At 28.8% G+C, this 22684-nt stretch overlaps 4 protein-coding genes across 6 annotated transcripts; 2 read left to right on the forward strand and 2 right to left on the reverse strand.

The window, feature by feature from the left end:
* The first annotated feature begins 1605 nt into the window (after window positions 1–1605).
* LOC115725062 (cathepsin B-like protease 2) lies at window positions 1606–4520 on the forward strand. The gene is made up of 12 exons (XM_030654478.2): window positions 1606–1631; window positions 1770–1882; window positions 2273–2326; window positions 2413–2493; window positions 2602–2758; window positions 2884–2888; window positions 2985–3059; window positions 3146–3271; window positions 3467–3685; window positions 3796–3909; window positions 3996–4031; window positions 4121–4520. The coding sequence occupies exons 2-12, from the start codon at window positions 1796–1798 to the stop codon at window positions 4253–4255; spliced, it is 1089 nt and encodes a 362-aa protein (XP_030510338.2). The 5' UTR covers window positions 1606–1631; window positions 1770–1795; the 3' UTR covers window positions 4256–4520.
* A 75-nt stretch (window positions 4521–4595) lies between these two features.
* On the forward strand, window positions 4596–7883 carry LOC115694905 (phytochrome-interacting ankyrin-repeat protein 2-like). Its single transcript, XM_061116985.1, has one exon. It carries the CDS (start codon window positions 7242–7244, stop codon window positions 7881–7883), a length of 642 nt encoding a protein of 213 aa, XP_060972968.1. The 5' UTR covers window positions 4596–7241.
* A 3303-nt stretch (window positions 7884–11186) lies between these two features.
* Window positions 11187–12262, reverse strand: LOC115694688 (uncharacterized). The gene is made up of 2 exons (XM_030621773.2): window positions 11512–12262; window positions 11187–11382 (listed from the first exon to the last, which is right to left on the reverse strand). Exons 1-2 carry the CDS (start codon window positions 12143–12145, stop codon window positions 11285–11287), a joined length of 732 nt encoding a protein of 243 aa, XP_030477633.2. The 5' UTR covers window positions 12146–12262; the 3' UTR covers window positions 11187–11284.
* A 2890-nt stretch (window positions 12263–15152) lies between these two features.
* LOC115724600 (autophagy-related protein 18b) lies at window positions 15153–19532 on the reverse strand. Of its 3 annotated transcripts, none has more exons than XM_030653916.2 (11): window positions 19270–19532; window positions 19054–19127; window positions 18430–18503; window positions 18237–18346; window positions 17571–17662; window positions 17026–17138; window positions 16622–16741; window positions 16340–16485; window positions 16041–16154; window positions 15725–15790; window positions 15153–15559 (listed from the first exon to the last, which is right to left on the reverse strand). In XM_030653916.2, the coding sequence occupies exons 1-11, from the start codon at window positions 19326–19328 to the stop codon at window positions 15418–15420; spliced, it is 1110 nt and encodes a 369-aa protein (XP_030509776.1). In that variant the 5' UTR covers window positions 19329–19532; the 3' UTR covers window positions 15153–15417. The 3 variants fall into 3 exon arrangements, 2 of the variants coding, with proteins under 2 accessions (XP_030509776.1, XP_030509777.1); XM_030653917.2 differs by lacking the exon at window positions 19270–19532 and adding an exon at window positions 18600–18647 and having other exon boundaries at window positions 19054–19126; XR_004013237.2 differs by having other exon boundaries at window positions 15478–15559; window positions 15725–15782; window positions 19270–19474.
* Between the last annotated feature and the right edge of the window lie 3152 nt (window positions 19533–22684).

Here is a 22684-nt window from a genome sequence, read left to right on the forward strand (position 1 = left end):
AAATATATATTTACATCAATATAATAGTTTGTGAACACTTGAGTTCATAAACATATCACTTCTACTCAGGGCCAGCCCAAACATTTTGGGGGCCTCGTGCAAAATTTTAAAATTGGACTTTTTTTTAAAAAAAAAAAACTGTGTACATTAAAACTACAATTTTATTACTAGCTTTTTTTAAAAAAAATTTATTCATAAATTTTCAATTATAAATTTTTTTATTTATGTGTATACAATAAGAAAAAAAAAAGAAAAAAAATAGGCCTTTACTTAAAAAAAAAAAAAAAAAAAAAAAATTGGGCCTTAAAAAAATGGGGGCCTTGTGCAATGGCCCAAGCTGCCCAATGCTTGGGCCGGCCCTGCTTCTACTTGTTACGAAAAATATATAAAATATTACAGAAATGTTAAAAAATAATATTTTATAATATTATTAGTGTAATTAAATATCACATTTAACATAATTAAAAATAATAATTTTTATTAAATATCGCTAACTAATCATAAAATACTTTAAATTGTGTTAGAGTGTTAGACACCACTAGAGATAGAAATTTATACCGCGGGGACCCGCCTCTAATGGGGTGGGGATTCCCCGTCTTCATGGTTAATGGGGCGGTGGTGGGGGACAATTTTAAAACCCGAAGCGGGGATGGGGCAGGGGCGGGGATAATACTATCCGCACCATATCCGACCCCGATATAGATATATATAATTTTCTTTTTATTCTTAACATATATATAGTATACATATGATTGATAATCAAAATTATTATCAAAATTATTTTGATTATCATCCATAATTAAAATTATATATCATATGCTTAAATTATGAAGATCTAAAAACGATAGTGAACTGATGATCATTGTGGATTACATGTGTAAAGATATTTTCTTCTCGATTCTTAATTTCATTTTTATTTACTTCTTAATTTGTTGGGAGGCTTGAGAGATATGAGACTATGATCTTATACTTGGGTTATGATTTTTTTGTTTTTTTTTTTCAAACTTTGAGACATATTTAGTTTTTATTTTCTACTAGGTTATGTTTTTTTTAGATAGGTTTATCTTTTATCTTCTATGAATTATGAATGCATAATAAATATTTGTAAAAATATTGGTTTAATTTATATTTTTTAATTATTTTAATTTTTTTTTTCATTTTACCTTAATGGATACCCGGTGGGTTCCCCATAATCGATGTGTATTCCCCTACCCCGAATCTGTTGGTTATTAGACGGGGATAGGGTGGGGATAGGAGTACAAATAAGTAGCGGGAATGGGAGCGGAGATTACATTCCTCGTACATTAACGGCCCAATTTCTATCTTTAGACACTACTATTACTTAATATCAATGCTCAAAACATTATAATGCCTTGTTAAAGAAAAACATTATAATGTCTATGGGGCCGTGCCTCTTTGGATAAGATATTTATAGCATTTTTTTTTGTTTGTATTTTTCATTCATTTCTCATTTTTACACCCCAAACAAACAAAGCTAACAATAACAATCCATAATATAAAAATATCTTCCATATAATATTGAAAAAGAATCCTATTTATTTATCCTAGAAAAAGAAAGAATATTCAATCTCATTTGTCCAACTATCTCTATTATTGTCACAACTCTCAAGGTACAACCAAAGCAAAGCAACCTATAATTTTATTTATTTATTATTTTATTAATTAATTTATTTATTATTTTATTAATTTATTTATTTTCTTATATTATCGTTTTCCACAAGTTAGCTTACATAAATTCCAATCTCCAGTTTGGAAAACCAACCATTGACGAGCCATGGCAGAAGCAGCATCACTCAAACCCTTTTCGTTTCTCTCTCTTTTACTTTTACTCGCTACCACCATCTCCCTCTGTAATCTCCAGGTTTGTCTACTCGCAATTTTTAAAAATTTGTCAAATTCAAACTTTCCCATTTCTGATTCAGGAAAAATTGTTTATTTGATGAAAAAAAAGAACTTCTAGCTTTGTTGCGATGTATGGATGTGCCGTGTGTGTGGGTGGATGTGTGTCGTTTTTTTCTTTCCTTACTTTCAATTTGAGATGGAAATTTTGATGGTAAAGGAAAGTAGCAATATTTAGTTGAGATATTATTTAGATGGGTTGTTTGGTGAATCCCAATTTAACTTTACTTTATTGGGTATCTTGCTTGATTGATTTTCTTATCCTTGTTCTGTGATAGATTGAGTTTATGCCCTTTTGGTTTTATTCTTGATTCTGTATTTTAATCTACACAGTGATTTATTTGTTCACCAGGTTATTGCTGTTGAACCAGTAAGCAGTCTCAAGCTTAATTCTCATATTCTTCAGGTATTAAGCTTTTGCTAATATATATTTATACATGTAAACCTTGGTATATAGTGTTTTTATGCTTATTTATTACTATGGCTATGCAGGACTCAATTGTTAAAGAGATCAATGATAACCCTAATGCTGGATGGACTGCTGCCAAGAATGATAGATTCTCAAATTTCACTGTGAGTTTTCAAAAGGGTTTTCTCTCCTCTAGTTTGTCTGACACAACTGATATTAGTTTTTTAGGATAAAGTACTTACTGTGTGCTTGATTTTGTTTTTGATTCAAAGGTTGGCCAATTTAGGCACATTCTTGGAGTTAAACCAACACCAAAACAGCAGTTGAGGAGTACCCCAGTTATAAGTCATCCAAAATCCTTGAAGCTGCCAAAATCGTTTGATTCGAGAACTGCTTGGTCGCAGTGCAGCACCATTTCAAGGATTTTAGGTTACTCTCACCTTATGTTTCATATTATCTAGTTTTCCAATATAACTGTTTTTTGTGGAAATAAGATAGTGCTAACTGTTCTCTGTTTCTTTATGTCAAATGCTGTATCAACTTTATCAATGAAGATCAGGTGAATCTTGTTTCTGTTTTTCTGAGCAGAGCATTTTTTTTTTTTTTTGAGTGACTAAACGTTTGGAATGTAACATTAAATGTTTTGCATCTTTAGGGGCACTGTGGTTCTTGTTGGGCTTTTGGTGCTGTGGAAGCATTGTCAGATCGGTTTTGCATCCATTTTAACATGGTAAGTTGAATCTAATGGTACTGACATCACGACTAATGATATTTTATTACAAGCTCTGAAAGATAATGCTGTAAATTTTGTTTCAGAACATATCCCTTTCTGTGAACGATCTCTTGTCTTGCTGTGGCTTTATGTGTGGAAGTGGTTGTGATGGGGGCTACCCCATTTCTGCTTGGAGATACCTTAACCATCATGGTGTTGTGACTGAAGAGGTATGAACTTTTGTTTTATTTTTGTCTTCCATGGAGAAGGACGGGATCTAGCTTTGCCTTTCTTATGTACTTGCACCTTATGAAATTCTGTATTATATTGGAAAAATTTTGCTTTTTATTTTTGCCCAATGTTCTATCAAGCAATAGCTAATGATTTCTATTATTGCTGATGACTCTAAATTTCATATCTTGTAGTGTGACCCGTATTTCGATAATACTGGCTGTTCTCATCCTGGTTGCGAGCCTGGATTCCCTACTCCGAAATGTGCTAGAAAGTGTGTTGATAAGAACCAGTTCTGGAAGAATTCAAAGCATTATAGTAATAATGCATACAGAATCAAGTCCGACCCCCACAGTATTATGGCTGAAGTTTATAAAAATGGCCCAGTTGAAGTTTCATTCACCGTTTATGAGGTATCATCTGGTTCCATACTTTTTAGTTAGTAATTCAAATGTAGAAAGGAAATGGCTTAATTTCTGAATGTACATGCTCTACTTCTTAAACTTCTCTAAACCTTTCTCAGGATTTCGCTCACTACAAATCTGGAGTTTACAAACACATAACAGGAGAACAAATGGGAGGTCATGCTGTTAAGCTGATTGGATGGGGAACTAGTGATAACGGGGACGACTACTGGGTATTTTATACGCTCTAGCTCTAACTTTCGAGTTTTAATGCTGTGAATGAAGTTATATGCTGATTCTGTTTACTCTTTTGTTGCAGCTTCTTGCAAATCAGTGGAACAGAAGCTGGGGTGATGTAAGTCTCTCTTAAAACTTCCTCCATTTTTAATAACTGTATGTTATCTAAATATGTGCCAATTTTGATGTTTTCTTTCTGGATGGCAGGATGGTTACTTCATGATCAGGAGAGGAACAAACGAGTGCGATATCGAAGATGATGTGGTTGCTGGCATGCCTTCAAAGAGAAATATTATCGAAGAGGTTGCAAGTGCTGATGCCTTTTCGGATGCTTCGTATTGATTTTAAAACTTTTCATTTACGCTCAATGTTCCAGCAGAAAATAAAAGGACACCAACATTTCTACTGGTATCATCATATTACTCTGTCAATTAAGAATTCAACTATTTTATTTATGGATAAGTTGGAATCTGTCTTCTGTATCATACAATGAATACACATGACCATGTTAATGATATAGACCAAAGAATATACTAAAGGAGTTCAACTATTATATTTTTAACTAATGGAGTCCATATATCTGCCATGGTCACCATTTTCTTTTGAAGATCTTATGCTCTATCAAGTTACCAATATTTAGTATTGCCAGTGACATGCATATTACTGGTTATTGGGCTTTAGTAATATGTTGAATCATGGTGTAAGTAAAAAAGTAAAAATAATAAATCCTTGTTTTTATGACATGAATAACATTGGAAGTCCTCATTCTCTTATTACTCCCAATAATATTCAGATTCAATTATTTTGGATATACTATAGACTAACAATGTTTGCTGTTATATTTAGTGTAAAGCAAAACTATATGGTTCTAGATCTAGAGCTGCAATGTTAGCAAAATGTAATCTGACCACTGTAACAGAGTTGAACATGATTGTTATAATATGTGATTTGACTCGGAGAGAGGGAGAGAGGGTGAGACAGAGAGAGAGATCAGTTTGAGTTTTTAGGGTTTCTTGTTTTGCTTCTTCTTGTGGTTCAGTGTTCAACCTGGTTTTTTCTCATCCCTTATGATGCCTTTTTTTTCTTGAGAGTCATACTATTCAATGAGGCTCTTTTTGGGTTGTTTTCAGCTTTCATTTTATTTTATTTTTCACGTGCAGTGAGGATACTTTTGTTTTCTCTACAATTGTTCATTTTTAGTTTTTTTAGATTTTTGCTAAAAGAAATTATTAGCAAATTACACTATGTGACCATAAAAGACCATTATGGTCGTTTTGTGATCATAAATTTACACGGTGTGAATATTTATACTTACAAACTGTTTTCATTTTATAAAAACAAAAAATTGATTTTAAAAACTAATAAAGGGCCTTTGGTCGAATTTTTAAAGAATAATATTTTAAAAATTGAATTAAAAAAAATAATAAACATAATTCATTAAAATGTTGTTTTCTAATTTTAATAACAATCTTGGGGTTAGAGATTTGGATTCGAGATTTGGGTATAGGGTCTAAGTCAGGGTCAAGGGTTCGAGTTCATTGTCAAGGCTTTGAGTCTGTGTTCAGGTTCGGGTTTGGGTCCAGGCTTGGGGTCCGGGGTCGAGCCAACTCAGGGTTCGAGTCCAATGCTAGGTTTCGGGTCAGGGTTCGGTTCCTGGGCTGGGTTTGGGTCAGGGTTCAGGTCTGGTGCCAGGTTTGGGGATCGAGCTGGGTCTGGGGCTATAACCGGAGTTCGGGTTCAGATTCGAGGTCAATGTCCGGAGCTCGTATCGAGTAAGGATGAAAATTGCACGCGTGACGGAAAATACACCCGTGGATATGGAGCCCGCTGGTACCCGCCCCTAATGGGCGGAAATTCTCCATTTAAATAGGGAATGGGACAGGAACGGGGACAACTTTCTATCCCTAAATGTTAAACAGGGTGGGGATGGGGATAGCACCCCCGCCCCTAGATGGACCCATTTATTTTTATCTATTTATTTTATAATATTATTATAAATTATTATACATCATCTTTATCTTTATGAGTTTTGTAATTTATAATTAGTAAATTTTTTAAATATTTTCATTTATCTTAGATAACATTAATTGCCTTTTTCTTTTGAACTAACATTGATTGCCAATTTTAAATTATTTACATAGGTAATATTTATGCATTTTAATTTTTTTATTCATAATTTTATTTTTTAAAAATAAGTAGGTTCCTCGTGGGTATTACCCGCCTTAGTTTGGATTCCTCGCCCCGCCTCTGATAGAGAATATATGGGGATGAAGGTAGAAATGGGTATAAAAATAGTTAATGGGGATAGGGATGGAGAATCATTCTCCACCTATTATCCACCTAATTTAAATACCGAGGTAGGAGTGGGGTTGGATGCATGTCGTGTGGAGTGGAATATTGAAGTATTTTTTTTAGTAAAAAAAAAATCCTTAAAACAATTTTCAGAAAACATTAACTAAAAACGTCTTGTATTTTAAAAACTACAAAAAGTATTTTCTATTCTTATTTTTGAAAGCACAATTTTGAAGACAAAAAACAATGTAAAACACCCCGCTGATAAATTTTTTTAGTTTCTAACTAAACTATTTTTTGGTTCAATCTGATTATCTGATACTGTGGGAAGAGTCCGTGCTCATTAATCTGTTATTATTTTCTAACCTCTATTAGTATGTTATTTAGGAGAAATTATTTAATTTATTATTTTTGTTTCTTGTGTTCAATATCTCTTGCCAAAAAAAAAAAACCTTCTGAATAGGATGAAGATTGAAGAGTTGAAGACAGAAGATGAATTAAGAAGTTTTTTATTTAGTTGTTCTAGAATATAGCTCTAATTATGTGAGTAGATTAACTATTTGTTTATGCTAAAGGTTAACGGTATAATTTTAAAGGAGTTTTTTCATTTTTAAATTTTAAAGTAGTTTTTTTTATGGAAATTGACATAGTAATTTAAATTCACATAATATCAGAGCAATTTAAACTAAAAAAATTTAAAAAATTGTATATGCATTTTTTGCTCTGGCCATAAATTTTATTTGTTTCTTAAAATAAAATGTCAAACTAAATTTAAAGATATTTTATACTGATTTTTTTCTTTTGAGAAAAAAGATATTTCATAATTTATCGGAGATTATTATTATTTAATTAATGATATTTTATCAATTAATTATCATATGTCTACACGGATTAGATTTATAATTCAAAAATTTAAATTCCATTAAAATACCGTCATACCAACCTATAAATATACAAAGAAGAAGAAACTCAATTAACTACTTACTCAATCGCTTAATAATAATCATCATTATTATTATTTTTACTACTAATTACCATGATGATGGTTGGTTCTACTAAGCGTAGTAGAAGTTTATCAAGGACTAGGCTAAGCAAATCTCGATCAAAGGACAATCAAAATCATGAAAATGGTTTGAGTTTGCTTCATATAAATGCTCGTAAAGGGGATTTAAAAGAGGTAAAACGTCTCCTTAACGATGATCACGACCAAACAATAATCGACGTAAATGTTGTTGCATGCAACACCAAATCCAAAGGGATCACCCCTCTCCACCTAGCCGCGGAGGGGGGTCACATCTCGGTCATGAAGGAGCTACTTAAGCACGGGGCCAATATCGATGCTGAAGTTAAGCATGTTAATAATGGCGGCGGTGGTTGTGGATGGACACCGCTCCATTATGCTGCGAAAGAGCGAAAGAGGGAAGCTGTGAAGTTTTTGGTTGAGAATGGGGCCTTCTTAGCTTCTGATATTAATGATTTTAGGCATAATCCTCCTCTTTATTATTGTGTTGGACTTGATTGGGCTTATGAGGAGAAGGAACGTTTGGTACAAGAGAAGATGAATGCTTCCACATCGTTCTTATCATCGTCTTCGTCTTCGACGTCTGATTCTAGTTCTGGTTCTGGTTTTGATTCTGAAGAGACTTATTATATTAATTCTTCAAGTGAAATTAATTAATTAATTAATTAGAATGTTTTTAATGACTATCTAATTTGTAGATTTGAGGATATGATGATAATCTCTAGCTAGTTCCTTAATTTGACACTCTAATTTGGAGAGTGAATATAAAAAGTGTTTGGAGTGATATTTTTATTTATATTATAACTAGGTAATATAGCTGCTCGCGCGGCTAATTTAATTTTTTTAGTATAAGTATTTTTGTAATTGTTTTAGTATAAGTATTTCTGCTTTTGATGTACTCAATGATATTTATTTATAGATTTTTTAATTTATTTTAGATATAAAAATATTTTAAAATAAAATATAGATATATACATTGATGTATATATGCAGTGTGATTGGATAGATATTTCTTTTAAAAAAAAAGTAATATAATAAAAAAATAAAAGAAATAATAAAATAATTAAAAAATGAGTAAAAAAATATAAATATATAAATTATTTAAATAAAAAGAGAACAAATAAAGATAATTAAAGAAATTTTAGACTGTCACGTTAATACTTCATACTTCTATAGATAGATAGATATATGGTAGATATTATTTATAATTTAAAATTAAAAAAAAATGAATAAAAATAGAATAGAAGATATGTGATATATAAAAAATGAATACAAAATAGAAAAGAAGTAAAAACAATAAATTGTATGGTATAATTTATATTTTGAAACTACATTCAATTATGAATCATATAAAACACTAATAATAAAAAAATCTGATTTCAAAATTATGTTATAAATGATAAAAAAATATATAAGAAAATAAATATATGTAGATTTTTTTTATAAAAAAAAGGCACATTTTTTTTAAAAAAAACTTAAAAATTATTAATTAATATAATTATTAATAATAAAATGATAAAAAAAATAAGAAAATAAATAAATATTTATAAACCTAATAAAAGATTAAAAAAAAAAATAGAGAATTAAAGAGAGAAGAGATAAAGCTATTTGCAATGATATTAGGATGTCACATGACCGTCTCATACTTATCTATTCTATATAAAGTGTGCCTATATAACCGAATTCTTGGTTTATGAGAAATTCATGGGTGACATCTTATTTATATTAAAAATAAAATAGTTTATTATTAAAAATAGAATGGTTTATGAGAAATTCATGCGTCACTTTTTATTTATATATAATAAAATAAAAATAAAATAAATCTCATTAAATTCAAAAAAAGAAAAAAAAACATCATTAAATAAAAACAAAAAAAATGACTCAACATCAAATCTTCAATTACACGATACATGTAATTACTCAAACATCACATCTTTCAATTATAAAAAAAAATGACTTTTTAGGAGGGAAAATATGATTGTCTAATAGAGCTAAACAATATGTTTCCAGTGTGATGAAAAATTAAAGCAACAATTTGGCTAATATCAAAAAGTTTAATTCAATTAATATTATAATCTTAATTTTACGCTTTTTAGAATCAATATATGAACAATAATTTGAATTAATCTTATAATTTTAATTTTTTAATTCAATTAATAATTATTTGTCACGTAATTATTAAGTCCTTTCCCTTTAATTTTCCTTTTGTTGATGATACTAATTTATTCATATTTTGATTTCTACAATTTTTGTGTTCAGACCATTAAGGTAGTGTTCTACTAGGGGATCTAACGAGTTTTGCCCCTTTGCTAATGGTCTTTAAGAGTTCAAATTCCAGTATTGTATAAATCTTCAATTTGTTCTATTTCTTATATTAACTGAAATTTTGCTACTTTTTTTTTTTTAATTTACAACTTTATTGTTTATATCTTATTAGGGACATTCATGGAAATTAGGGTTTCTTTGAAATATACAATTAATGAGCATTACTTTTTTATCATAGTGTATTTTCCATAGTTGAAAACCTCAATAATCTCTATCATTTGATATCAAATAATATAAAATTATCATGATGTATACATTATGGTTATTTAATAAGTAATTAGTGTGTTAAAATTGTCAAGTTGATATTTAGAATTGTTTATAATTGAATTGTTTCTTTGTCAAAATTAATATTAAATATATTTATATGTTTATAGGTTTATCTATTTTCTCTTAGATCAATCATGCTCATATAACAAAAAAATCATACTCATATAGACATGTTATTTTCATTTTGTAATTTAGATCTTCTTAGTCATTATTTAGTTCACTTAAACCTTTTCCGATTATATGGTAACTGAAGTTATCGTGATAAATTATTGTTCATATATTGAATAATTATTTTTGAATGATGGGATTCATATATATATAACTGTGTATATTGAATTCTTTATTCAAATAATTATTTTTTATTTTTATGTGATTATTTATTGTTCATGTATTTAAAACCCTATTTGATTAAAGTTAAGATTATAAGATTAATTAATTTGTGATTTCTTCCTATACACATAATAATAATCTCACATAATAACTAATAATATTTTTTCTTTAATTTTTAATTGTATAACTTTCAAATAACATAGAAAAAAATTAGCATAAAATTTAGTATACGTGCCTCGCACGTAGCTTTTTACTAGTATATAGATAACTCCCTACAATATTTATATTATTATTAGGGTTTTTATATAAAATTTTTGTAAACCATTCAATTCAAGGTGTTGAGAGATTTAGGCCGAAATTTTTGTAATCCGAAATGTTAGATGGGGTGTGCGTAAAATATAAATGTATACGTGAAAATTAACATTAATTTTTTTTTATTGGATGGATTCAATCTAATCCAATACATTAAATACATTAAACTCGAATATAATAGGTCTAAAATATTAGATAAACTCGAATTAAACTAATAAATATACATTAAATACATCCAATAGATAAAATTTATTCCTATAAATAAAACTATTAGATGTGGTTCAATAAACACTCATAACTAGAGTAAACAAACCAAGTAACTCAAATGCAAATGAACTAATACAATGAATACAATGATGAATCAGCAAAACATAGAGACGAAACAAAGGATTTATTTATACTTGTTCAAGAAGATGAATGTGAACTTTATCTCTACTCTAGTTTAAAAGCACTGTCACACTTTTCTTTATTGATTTTAGAGAGATACCAATCTCAAGAGCTACAAAGAATTCAATCTCAAGTAAGTTTTTCCATCATGTAATCACAGCACACATAAAATTCACAACTCTGATATGAACAAATAACAGAGTATATTCAAACTCACTTAGCAAAATTCAATATTGCCATTTTCATAATGTGTGCACCACTAAAAAAATTAAGGAATACATCTAGCCAGAAAAACAAACAAAAGCTAAATCAGCAGCTCAAAAAGAAAATGAAGAACAATGGAACATAACAAAGAACTAAAAACTAAAACTAGCATATATAACCAGAAAAATAACATACACCATATATTATTTATTGTAAATAATAATAATTATTTTTCATGATAATAAAAACAATTCGATAGAGGAAAGCAATGAAATAGGATTAAACAACTTCTTTAGTTTCTCCCAAAAATTCTCACAATATTGCTTTTCTCCTGCATACAAATTACCAAAAACAAAACAAAGAATCAGAACCAATTTTATTATCTAAATATGAATCAATCCTTAATTTATATTCCAAAATAAAATACAATGAGGAAATTAAAAATAATTGTTTAATTTACCTTGAAAGTGATTGAAAAAATCCTCTGTACCATGCACAATGACATGTCCATCATTATAAATATTCCACTTAGTAATCTTCACATTATTGATCGAAACAGTTCCATTATCAAACACTTGAGTTACAAGGAGTTTTTCTTTCGAACGAGTTGAAGATTCAAATGTAGAACCTTTCGATAAAGAGCCTGATTCAAAAGCTTCTTTGTCCACTTTTCCCATCACAATTTGGTATTTCAAATCAATCCATTTTTCGAAACGGACTGCTTTGTTTGGAGGAACAAAGAGAGTGATTGTGTTGTTTTCGCCATAGATAATGAATCTATTTTGGTCATCCATGAAGAACATGAAATCATCATGGCAATAAGGGTTAATAATATCGGGGTTAAGATTTTTATCGAGAATAGTTGACATTATTTGGTACCCTGTGTTTTCGAGAGCTTTCACTATATTTGCAACTTCTACTATTACAATGTTTGTGTTTTTGGTGGTTTTGTACCAATCCAAATAACAAGATCGACATAAATTATTAGAATGGCGATATTCGTAATAATTACATGAAAATTCATTAGAAAAAGATTGAGAAATTTGAAGAAGAAGAAGAATGAATAATATAGAATAAGAATATTTAGGAGCCATAGATTGAATAAAGGAGCTATTAGTTATTGATTTTCTTTTATTTAGGAAAGAATTTGATTGTGTATTACGTATTATATTAATTTTGTTGGACTTTACAATGAGGCGGTTTGACTTATTTGAGAACTTTATTTATTTTGTGTTTAATGTTTTTGACAAAATTACTAGATTTAATATTTAATTAAATTAAATGAATAATGTTTGAGGTCACTGTTGTATTGTTTAATTATTGATAAAATATCTATAACTATTTAAATATATATAAATAAATATTGATCTATATATAATATAAGATTCTAAAATAATATTATATTACTAGTTTAGATTTTAAATAGTAATTCAAAATTTGAACCTTTGGAGAATGATCATTAATAAAATATCCCTACAGTTACTAAACATATAATAATTTGTTTTTCAGTTCGAAACTTGATTGAGAAATCAGAATTCATAGCTCATAAGAACTACTTATTCATCGGATTACGTTTTAGGATTTTTTTAAGGGATTAAAATTAGTAGGCTTAAAGTATACTTAAATTAAATTAAGATCGTTTTAAAGACAATTATATTTTTTTAGGGAAAAAACCTGAAGAGGAAAAAGTGCCAAAAGGTTGATTAATTAATCACAATTTGCAAAGTGCCAAAACCAAATTATAAATTATATTTCTAATATTATAGTGGAATTAGATTGTCAAAGATTTTGCTATAACTTCTAAGGAAAAAAAGCTTATGGCTGAGTTTCGTACCGTTTTAATTGATATTTTTTTTTTTTTTTTGTATTTGTAATGTTGTTCATCTAATTGGTTTTAAATACAAGAGGTATGCAATACTAGTTTTGTAAATATGTGTCGAACTGGACCGACTTATATTTTTCTATCACCTCGTGTTATGTCAATATTATTAAAATATAGGCACAATCCTGTAGGGCTTGATATTTTTCGTCCCGTGCTTAGATTCATGTCGTGTTTTACTTTGGCCAATCTATTTTCTTGACTCGAATTCGTGTTCTACTTTTTAATATTTTGTTTTTATAATTTACGAGAAAATTACTAAATTATATGTATTTTTGTAGCTTCAATTATTTTTATATAATTTTTTAACAATATTTTACTGATAATCATACAAAAAAAACATTAGAATTATTAAAATTGAAATATTTACTAAAAAAAATACCCAAATTATGTTTCAAGTCGTGTTTTTGAGTTAGACTTTTCGTGCTTACTTGTTGTATATTTCAGGCTTATCTTGCTTAAGCTCATATTTTTCGTCTCATATCGTATCAATTTATAGCATTGTGTCATGTTGTGCCCAAATTTATATTTTTTTCCTATCTAATTGTGGTCGTGCCTTCCGAACTCGTAACAATTTTATGTCGTGTCAAAAAGTTTAACCCATATATACAACTCTATTCAATATATCCTCTGTTAAAAATATATATATATATATATATACATTCTTCCGTTTGACAATACTAGTTTTACTTTGATAAGATTCATTTTACACAAAAAAAAAAAATGTGTTATTTTAAAAGTAAAAATTCTTTAAACTAAATAAGTTGTAATAGGAATCGCTAAGGCTAACTCAATAGTGAGAGAGACGTAAGAAAAAGGAAGAGGACATAAGTTCGAACTTGTTACCATTACCCTCAAAATATATATATATCTATTCTATATAAAGTGTGCTTATATAACTGAATTCTTGGTTTATGAGAAATTCATGGCTAACTTTTTTTTTAAAATAATTTTTAATTCAAAAATAATAATTTTTTTTATTAAGATGTATTTTAATAATTTTTAAATAAATTAATATTACTTTTAAATTTTAATCGGGTTTATGAAAAATTTATGGGTAACTTTTTTTTTAAAATAATTTTCTATTCAAAAATAATAATTTTTTTAAGATGTATTTTAATATTAATTTTTAATAAATTAATATTACTTTTAAATTTTAATCGTATAAACCTAACCAGAAACACAATCTTTGAAAATTCTCAATAAAATAACTAACCCCAAGAGGATGAGCAACCAATCGTGATTATTTAGGATAATCATTTATAATTTTTTTTTCTAAATCTCAAACCCTCAAACCCTATATTGCTATTGAATTATTGCCTCATCTATTCTCTTTGATCTTTCAGTTTCTATGATGTGATTCATGGCCTCTCTGTTGCGATTCCTCACTTTTTGTTGATTTGGGTGTAATATTCAGTGTTCTATTAGCGAGTTATCCTTTGTTGCTCAAGTAATTATTTAGTTGAGTAAGTCTTCTATTCCCTTGCTATATTGCTTTACTTTTAAACAACTTTGGGATATGCGAAATATAATGTCATCCGTTAGAGAGTTTGTTGGGCACACCAAAAGTAACAAGATATCATTTTTAATTTATAATCCTTGAATTTTTGATGATGCTCATTTTGAAAGGCTAGGTGTAATTGTAATGTCAGAGTAGCTAGATTTTTCCCAGAAGATAAAACTCACATCAGCACCGCCATTGCTGGCACCCATTCTAACGAATACTATTCTTCTAAGCTCATATCTAACACACAATCCTATGGGAACAACATAAAGTTGGGTTGAACCAAGATGAGATAAATATTTTTAAGTGTATTACGTTTTAATATAATAGAAAATACCTAGCATAAAATTTAGTATACGTGTCTCGCACGTAACTTTTTACTAGTTTATAAATATATATATCTCGTAGCATATAGTTAGAACGAAAGTTTATCCTTCTAACTGACAAAAATTGCAGCTTAAAAACTGACAAAAAATACATATGCACTGAATATTTTCTTACAACTATAATGCTAATTACTACCAAAGATTCAACCGTTCAAATTGCAATCACTTCCTTTTTTCTAATTAATAACATTCCATTCAAATATAAAATTTCACACAAAAGTCACTCATTTGAATATGTTTCAATTTTCATATGCAAGCAAAAAATTGGTGAGACAGCCATGGTTTATTTATTATAACTATCAGCTTCAAATATATTGATAGTTGTAATGGTATAAATCAATTTAAAAACAACTAATGGTATAAATAATTCAGTGTACATTCAAGATGACAGTACATATAAATCTCAGTATCAGTATCAATTTCATCTATGTAAGTTAACGAGATTATCTATATAATGTAACATAAAGTTATGTATAATGGTAATTGAGCCCTACTTGAACCCACTTTTCATTCTACATATGTACACAGCTAAGAAGTGGAAAGTTTTACAGATTAAATATGTCACAATATTTATAGAGAGAAGATATGTCTAAACTTTCATGAGCTAATGGGGTTTTCTGAGATTACCGTTTGAAGATTAAATTCACGTTCCAAACTCCATGAATACTCGTCCCGGCTACTGATTGTTAAGCTGTACTCTTGGAAGTAACCATTGTATGCAACCATAGAAATGGTGGCTCTGAAAAAATACCAAGTGGAAACTATATAAACTATGCAAAAAGAAGCCAAAATCTGAAAAACTCAAATGTGCTTTGGAATTTGCTGAAAGATTTATAATATTTATAAATTCGTGAGGAGAATGAAGAAAGAAAATGGTTTTGTGAGAGAATATTGGACAACTTACCGGCATGCTATGATCTCAGATGTTGACGAGTTGGTAACCTTTTCAACCTTCCTAACTACTGCATAGCTGAAAAATGTCACCAATTTTTACGAACTAATTGCTTAATGTATAAAAATATTGAAAGATAATATGATTGTTATCTAGAATAACTATACTTCAGATGAAACTATGATCACAAATTGTGTTCATAAAAAACAAATACAGGCTAGTAACTAAATCGCTCTGCAATATCAATGAATTTCTAGACATAATATGATAAACTAGGACAATGAAAAATTAATCTCAAATTCAATGGAATAATCTGAAATTTTTTAACCTTTTAACTCCAGCTGGTGCAGCACTATGAAGAACACCGTGATGAGCTGGATCCAACGCATCAGAAAAAGAGTCGGGCATTATCGATCCCAAAATAATACTTGATCTTCTGCTTCTGTAAAGAGAGAATGGTATAGGAATAAGGCTAACTGATATTTCTTAATTTCTAAGACAAAATCAACTAAATAAAGAGAATTATAACAAGTTGAGCAATCAACAATCTTCATAAAGTTATCAACAACAAGCATACAGTGAAATAGCAATGTTTCACAACATAGAATTTCTAGTCACGGTTGTCACCTCTGGCATATGGCAAACCCAAGAGAGAACGCATGAACTGACCCTGAAGAACCTGTGGCCACAAGAATATCTGGAAGCTCTGCGGAAGGTCCAAATGACAAGGAAAATATAATTGATGGATATGTCCCTCTTCGAAAACTGTAAGACTGTAAAGAAAAATCCATTAGACTTTAGCAATTAATCCTATTTTCAACATCGAGAAGATGACAAACCAGACCAGTCCTCAGTAACCATTGTAGAAAAATCTGGTTTATAATTTAAATTTGAAACATGATTCATAACCTTAGTTGCTTCAGAAACCATATGAACTCTGATTATGGTTCCCTGCTCAGATGCTGTTGCTATGTACATCCCATTGGAAGAAAGGGTCATCGCAGCCAGCGGAGAACGATGAGCATCTATCTGTACTTGATCAAAACACAAACATCAAAATATGAATATAAATGAAAAACATATTAGAAAGGAAATTTAATTATCGGATATCTTAGTGTTTGAACTTCCTAAAAATTGGTAGCAACAGGGTAATCTCAGCCTTAAAATCAAATATCATGTTTTTTTACGAATTAACAAAATTTTCTACAAATGTACCAAAAAAAAATAGATTGAGGTCAATTCAAAATTTCCTCATCTGTCTTACTATTTATTTATTTTAATTTTTTCAACTCATAAATGATTGATGTCATAACCTCACAATGAGACAGCAGATCCATAGCATTGTACAACAACACAGCTCCTTTGGTAGTGCTAGCAGGAAGTGCCACAAAGCAAGCATCCAAATTAGGGGAGAACGCACACAGTCCTGAAGGGCCAAATTTATATAAACATGTAAGCATATATGTATATATACATGCAATTATTCAACAAACATTTTTTTTCTTTTTTTTTTTCCTTTTTCTTTTTTCTTTTTTTTTTTGGAAAAAAGAATGATGATTGTGAAAAACTGGCCATTCTCAAGAAGTTCAAATATATTTCTTCATCACCAACAAGAACCACAAATTTCACATTTTGTAAAAAAAAAAAAAGGAGGGTGGGGCCTTAAAAACAGAAAAGTACTATTAGACTAAACAGATTATAAAAACGTGGCAACCAGCAGCATTTCAGGATTGAACATCTATAGTAACTTTTATACTGGAAAAATATTTCAGCAATTATTCTTGCAGTATCTCTTGTGATTTTCATATGATATGTTAATGGTAAAATAGATAATAAGAAATTCACATCAATGCCTCACCTTTTAAATTCGGAACTGTGTCAATGGTGTCCAAGATTGCTAGACTATTAATGTCGTATACATAAGTCTTCTCTTGCAGAACGACAACAAGCCTACACATGTAAGACTGTTTATGAAAGTATTCAACAGAAAGGAAAATAAATATAATTCAAGATCTTAGGGTGGGAGAGAATGAAATGCAAAGTGATCAGTGATATAGTCCATATTTCACATTTTTTTAAAAGGAAAAAAAAAACAAGAAGAAGAAGAAGAAGACATTCTTAGAATGGAGAAGTCTTTGAAAAGCATAGATTTGAAATTGGTTTTTCATTCAAGAAAGAGCAAAATGTCAAAAAAGTCATCAGTACTGATATCCGCGGTCACAGTTTGGAGCTACTATCAAGATACCAGATAACGGGCAGTCTGTCATTACTGGTGCTTACAATTCAATACCCTTATCACCCTTGGTCTAAAATCCCTATTTTTCATCTAATCATTTTTCATAATGGTTCTCAATCACATTATTGCCTTAAGAATGTCCACATATGTAACTCAAATTTGGACACATTTTATTTAAATGTATGTATTGCCATCCCATTGGGGGGGGGGGGGGGGGGGGGGGGAAATGAAAAAGAACAGAATAAGACATATTTATTGTTCAACTTCAATATGATAAAGATACCACACCTTTTCTTATTCATGCGAACAGCTAGAATTGATGTTAAGAAATTCAATTCTCGGAGGGCAGTTCCAGTCATCGTATTGAATAAACATAGACGACGGGGAGATAAAGATGGCTGCAGCAAGAAAAAGGCAACTTGTACTATTAGTACAGAAACAAACATCTCCAGATAAGAATAAGATGGTGCACTATAAGCACCTGTTCACCAGCTCCAACAATGGCAAGTAGACTAGAGGTAAACAGCATTTCGGCAATAGTAAAAGCTCCAATAGCTGAAAACAGAATGCAATATTTTATAAACATTCTCAAGCATTTCATTCATTGATTCAAACAATATGTTATACATTTTGAAGCATAGTGATACTTACAGCCTCAAATGAGAACTCAGCAATGCCTAAACAATACTTCAATCAGGTCTGATAAAACAGAGCTTAAAATTATTCCAACATTATCCAATTAGAGAAGAACACTTACACCACATTATTTAATCAGTGGTGGGCCTAATGAAAATCAATAAAGTACCTCCCTTTCCCTATCTATTCACATGCTTACTTTCAATTTCAAACACAATTCTTTGGCTCAAATAGTTAGTGCAATTAGAAACTAATAACTCAATTGTATATTTCTTCTCCTTCTTTTCCAAATTTTTCACATTTAAGATTTATTCATTATCCAAAGCTGAAAACACAACACATTTCATAATTTTTGAGAATTAAAAAAAAAAAAGTTAAAAGGAAAGAAAAGCTTGAATAACTCTGCACAAGGTCACAATTCTCTATAAGTGTAAAACCAAACCTAACAATATACTCAATAATGACTTGCCTCGTTCGAAGAAAAGCCGTCCAGTATTCGAATCATATATCTTGATGCCATCTCTAGTTCCAATAACAAAGCAACTGCCAAAACAGGTATAATTAACATCTAATTCGCATGTATTCAAACACGCACAACAAATACATCAAAATTATCTGTTTCTGTTTCCCGAGAAAATAACTTTAACATAAAAAAATAAAATAAAAAAACCAGAAACTTTCGTACCTGGCGTCCTGATTGAAAGAAGCGCATAGGACTAGATTGGAGGAAGACTGGTTGGCCATTGGAGGAGCTTGTTGTGAAGTCGGATTACATGAAGAGAGAGTTGAATTGCATCAAAATTGAAATGAAAAAGGCTGTGGTTTTTCCTCAAAAGAGGTGAAATTTGGTATGAACAGAAAAAAAGAAGAAGAAGAAGAAAAGGAATTAAATAATGGATTTTATAGATTTTGCTTGAAAATATCAAGAGCCATGGCCTACTTGCCTACTTGGTACCCGTTGTAACGAGCGGGTCCCTTTTGTGCTTGGACCTTTTAGCAAAATGAACAATTTTGGGGATCATATAGGAAAATCATTTTTACTATTCTCTTTTATTTTTTTTCAATACCAAGATACTTTCTTACAACAGCATTTGTGAATAGTTTAGTGGACGATTTTTTATAATATTTATTAAAGTAAAATAATTGTATCCTGATAATTGTACTAATAACGATGTTATACTTTAAGTATTAGGTACCACTAGTGCCTATTTCTCTTCTTATAAACTATAATTTTGTAGAATTTTATCTCTAACACCATCTTTTGATACTAAATTTATGTATGTCATCTTTTTTTGGTCTTTTGGTTCAATGTTGTAAGAGTCTTTTATTTAGTTTTTCTAGAATTTCTTTATGTTTTGTTGAACGATCTGTTAACAAAGCTGCTCATTGTCTCGCTCGCAGCTCTTGTTTCTTCACAGACTGTGTCCTTCAGGAACGTGATTTGTCTCCTGAGGTACATTCTATTGTAATGGTTGACTTTTTAATTTAATGAAATTTCTTTTATTCAAAGAAAAATTACTGTCACACTAACATCAAATTTAATATGAAAAATTCTTTTCATTCTAATCACAAGAGTTACACTAAAAAAATATTATTTATTATTATTTATTTTTAAATAAAATAGAATATTCTTTTTATTATTATATTAATTTATTAAAATCATCGTAATTATTATACACTATGCATCCCCTATATATTTTGGCATCTAAGAGAATTTTGTAGTTCAATTTTTTTTATAATCATGTATGTTATAGTTATTAAAAAAATCTTGTAAAATTTTTAGAAATTCAAAATAATTTACAATATAAAATAGTTTTAAACAATTTATTTTACACGATTATATAATAAAGAGTCACGCGTGCAATCAACGATTTGAACCCTATTTTTGTGCGTGCTAAATTTTTTTAAATTTTTTAAAATTGATAAAATATCTTAAATAACTACAACGTACATGAACATTGAAAAAAATAGACTAAAAAATTATTTTAAAAACAAAATAGATAAGGGTGCATTCTCCTTTTAAAAGTTTTATAGACGAAAAATAAATATAAATAATGATCTAATAATAATTAATTCTCAAACTTTATATCTATATTAAGAATGGCAACAAATAAGATATGAGTAAATTTTACTTATTCTACGGTACTACACCCTAAAAAAATATTGTACTATCCATACTCTACACTTTACCTTATTATTTTTTGGGAGTAAGGTACATGTATCACTTTAAGAGGAGTGTTATTGTCAATCTTGTGTTACAACCTCTTAGTCAACCTTCACGTCTGAAAACACATGTCAAAATATTTTTTTTTCAAATTTTATTTCACGGGGGTGTTCGTTATGCTTACAACATTATCCCTGTAAATTTTTAAAAAATTTCGAATGGTTTACAGTGCCGAAAATACGTTTGAAGTTTTTTGAATGCGTGTGGTAAACTAGAATATCACGAACTCTGTTTTCGATACTGTAAACTATTCGGAGTTTTTCAAAAATTTACAGGGATGATATTGTAACTATAACGAATATCGCTATAAAAAATTTTGAAAAAAAATATTTCAGCATGTGATTTCGAACGTGAAAGTTGACTAAGAGGTTGTAATTAGCCCTCCTCAACTTTTAAATTGTCACATATTAGTCTTAGATCAATTACCAAAGTTTAAAAAATAAAAACGAAATGCACCTGAAAGGGAAATTAATAATTATTTATATAATTCAGTAAAAGAAAAATTATAGGGCAAAAATCTAGTGTAAACAACTTATTTATTTTTTGTTTTTGCTTAATCTTTTAAACATTTTTTTAGGAGCATGTATGTAAAATATTTGACATACTAAAAATGGAGATAGAGAGTGAGTTGAGAAATGAAAATATAATGATTTTACTTTGATAATAATATGGGGAAGAACAATTTAACTTATAGGACTCTCTTATTCTGTTAGTCACAACAAGAGTATTATACAAATGAACTGGTTTGGCAATGATTAATGAGAGAAAATATGAAACATGAAAAGAAAATGGCGAGTCATTAAGGACATCATATACAAATTTCTATAACTTATGTCGTTATTGTTTTTATGTGAAACTAGTTTTCATACAATATATGGCAATTTGTAGGAAAATACAAACTTTCTTTCTTTCTATATTTTGTTTTATATATTGTTATGTGGGACTTAAATAAGAAAGCTTTAACTAAAGGTAGTTGTAGTAATTTGTGTTTGTAGGTTGTATTTTTGTTGTGTTGAGATCTATGTATTATATGTATATGCTCTATCCGAACACGACTTGTTTAATAATACACAAACACAATCTGTTTATAAACGAGTTAACATGACACGGTCGTGTAACTCCATTAATATAGTAATTACATATTTAACACGTTTCTGACTCAGTTATGGCTTGATAAAGTATTATTATAACTTTAAAAGATTATTGACGAGACGTTTTTGTGTTAATCGTGACAACCTGAACATGACACATATTTATTAATAAATTTTATTTAATTATATGTCACCCTATTAATATATTAATTACGTGTTTAACACGTTTATGATCATTTATGGCCTGATAAAGTATATTAAAATAGTTTTAAATAAGTTATTAACTATGTTGTTAAAATTAATTGGTGATAAGTGGAGTTGCTCAAATTTTTATATATAATTCAATATTTTATTATTTATTTAATGTGAAATATTATATTATCCCACAATATATATTAATTATGATTTTTTGTTCTATTATCATTTATAAATATTATTATTTTATATATATTTTTTAAATATTGATAATATATATTATAACCATTTTTCATACTTTTAATATTTACTCATGTATATTGTTTTAGCTATTAATATTGACATAAATTTACATATATTATTAAATATTTATAATTAGATATCAAATAAAAGATAATAGTAACATAAATATTAAAATATTTATATTTTACAGAAATTAATATTATAAGATTAATTCATTCAAAAAAAAAATATTATAAGATTAATAAATATGCTCAGAATATATACAATTACATACATATATATAGAAAAAAAATATAAGAATATAAGAATGAGTTAATTAATACATATGGTAAATAATATTATACATG

This window comes from Cannabis sativa, chromosome 6, assembly GCF_029168945.1.
Source record: "Cannabis sativa cultivar Pink pepper isolate KNU-18-1 chromosome 6, ASM2916894v1, whole genome shotgun sequence".
Taxonomy (NCBI): Eukaryota; Viridiplantae; Streptophyta; class Magnoliopsida; order Rosales; family Cannabaceae; genus Cannabis; species Cannabis sativa.

Coding starts and splice junctions, on each gene's coding strand:
- LOC115725062 (XM_030654478.2), top strand. CDS start 1,796: ATGGCAGAAGCAGCATCACTCAAACCCTTTTCGTTTCTCTCTCTTTTA. Junction 2,494..2,601: donor ATAGATTCTCAAATTTCACT/GTGAGTTTTCAA, acceptor TTTGATTCAAAG/GTTGGCCAATTTAGGCACAT. Junction 3,272..3,466: donor ATGGTGTTGTGACTGAAGAG/GTATGAACTTTT, acceptor CATATCTTGTAG/TGTGACCCGTATTTCGATAA.
- LOC115694905 (XM_061116985.1), top strand. CDS start 7,242: ATGATGATGGTTGGTTCTACTAAGCGTAGTAGAAGTTTATCAAGGACT.
- LOC115694688 (XM_030621773.2), bottom strand. CDS start 12,145: ATGGCTCCTAAATATTCTTATTCTATATTATTCATTCTTCTTCTTCTT. Junction 11,383..11,511: donor TTTTTTCAATCACTTTCAAG/GTAAATTAAACA, acceptor ATTTGTATGCAG/GAGAAAAGCAATATTGTGAG.
- LOC115724600 (XM_030653916.2), bottom strand. CDS start 19,328: ATGGCCAACCAGTCTTCCTCCAATCTAGTCCTATGCGCTTCTTTCAAT. Junction 18,347..18,429: donor TTGTTGGAGCTGGTGAACAG/GTGCTTATAGTG, acceptor TTCTTGCTGCAG/CCATCTTTATCTCCCCGTCG. Junction 17,663..18,236: donor GTTCGCATGAATAAGAAAAG/GTGTGGTATCTT, acceptor TTACATGTGTAG/GCTTGTTGTCGTTCTGCAAG.